At 53.9% G+C, this 1663-nt stretch overlaps 1 protein-coding gene across 1 annotated transcript; it reads right to left on the bottom strand.

Annotated features, from left to right (window-relative positions):
- Positions 1-34: 34 nt before the first annotated feature.
- Positions 35-1600, bottom strand: LOC117123433 (trichohyalin-like; the record flags this gene model as incomplete). Its single annotated transcript, XM_033269338.1, has 2 exons — positions 600-1600; positions 35-512 (listed from the first exon to the last, which is right to left on the bottom strand). Coding segments are annotated over exons 1-2 (1479 nt in total), but the record flags the coding sequence as incomplete, so codon positions are not given.
- Between the last annotated feature and the right edge of the window lie 63 nt (positions 1601-1663).

Raw genomic sequence — 1663 nt, 5'->3', positions numbered from 1 at the left:
CGCGAAGGTTCGCTTCGTGATTCTTCTCCGTTACGTCCAACCACTCCTTCAGACTCTCGACCTCCCTCTCGTTCTCTTCCAACTTCTTCGCCGACCGTCGTTCCCTGTCTTTGGCAGTCTCCAATTCGCGAGTCGCCAGTCGCAGATCCTCTTTTATCTTTTCGAGAATTGCCGAACGTCGTGCGTCGCCGTCGCTGCGTTCCTTGGAAGCCGTTGCCACCTTTTCCTTTTCGGCACGAAGTTCGTCTCTGAGGGAGGCGATCTCCTTTTTCGCGTTGGCAGTCGAGCGACCTTTGTCATCCAACCGTTCCTTCAGACTCTCCACCTGCTTCTCGGTCTCTTCCAGCTTCGTCGCCGACCTTCGTTGGAGGTCCTTTGCAGCCGCAGCTTCCCGGTTCGTCAGTCGCAATTCGTCTTTTATTTTCTCGAGCGTCACTGAACTTTGGGCGTCGTCGTTGCTGCGTTCCTTCACGGCTGTTGCCACCTTGTCCTTTTCGGCACGAAGTTCGTCTCTGAGAGTGCCGATTTCCTTCTTCAGGTTGGACGTCGCTCGATCTTTGTCCGAAATCAGTCTGTCTCTGTCGCCGAGCGTCCGTTACGACGAGCGAAGTTCGTCGTCGAGACTTTCGATCCTCCTGGCGTTCGCTTCCACCTCCTCCTTCAGGTTCTTGTTCTCTCGAAAAACCTCCGAATGACGCGTTTGGTCCTTTTTCAGGTCCTCGATCGCACTCTTCAATCGCATAACCGTCTTCCGTTCCTCCTCCATATCGGATTGCGCTCGCCGCAACTCCTCTTTCTCTCCGAGGTTCACTTCCATTTCGTACAACGACTCTTCGGGTTGCCGTCTTAAAAGTTCTCGCTGCAATTCGACGTTCTTATCGGCCATGGATTGCGCGTGCTCGTCTGCCTTTTTCGCGGCCGCCTCCACAATCCGTCTGCTTTTCACTTCCTCGTCGTATCGCTTGCATGCCGTTTTCAGGTTTTCTTCCAAGACGTCCACCCGCTTTTCGTACATGGACATCACGGTCTTGGCGAGCGTCGACTCTTTCTTCAGCACGCTGATTTTGTCGTCTTTCTCTTCCAACTCCTCTTCCATGTCGGCGTGCGATCTCTCTCGGTCTTTCAGTTTGCGGGCAGCTTCCTGCAGCTTTTGCTGCAGCTCGAGTCCGCTCTCTTCAGGCTGTCTCTTATACACATCTAGATGTGTATAAGAGACAGGATCTGGTGGCCGGCGTGGGCGGATCAGCGTAAANNNAGGGCATCCGTCTTTGAAGCGAGTTCTGTCTTGAGACGTTCGACCTCTTCCTCCGCGATGCTGCGAACGTCGGACGATTCTTTCAACGCGGACATCTTCGCCTCGTGTATTTCGTCTTTTAATTTCTGAATGACGACTCTGGCTTCGGTCAGTTTTCGTTCCTTTTCCGCAAGTTTGTCCTGCACCTCGTTCAGCTTCTGGTTGCCCAGTTCCAACGTACGTTCGTTCTCCTTCGCCGATTCTCGACGGTGCGCATCGAGATCTTCCAGTGAGACGGACTTGGGAGTCGCCGGCGTCGAAGACGACGTGGGTCTCGAGTACGTCTCCGGTTCGTCTGGAACTCATCGACCGTCTTGAGACGGATCCCACTCCAGATCGTCGTTTTCGTTTTCCCGAAGAAATCCAGAA

The sequence above is a fragment of the Anneissia japonica genome, unplaced genomic scaffold (assembly GCF_011630105.1).
Source record: "Anneissia japonica isolate Jap-2015-1 unplaced genomic scaffold, ASM1163010v1 scaffold86751_len1648_cov91, whole genome shotgun sequence".
Taxonomy (NCBI): domain Eukaryota; kingdom Metazoa; phylum Echinodermata; class Crinoidea; order Comatulida; family Comatulidae; genus Anneissia; species Anneissia japonica.
This window is presented reverse-complemented; position numbering and strand designations above follow the sequence as displayed.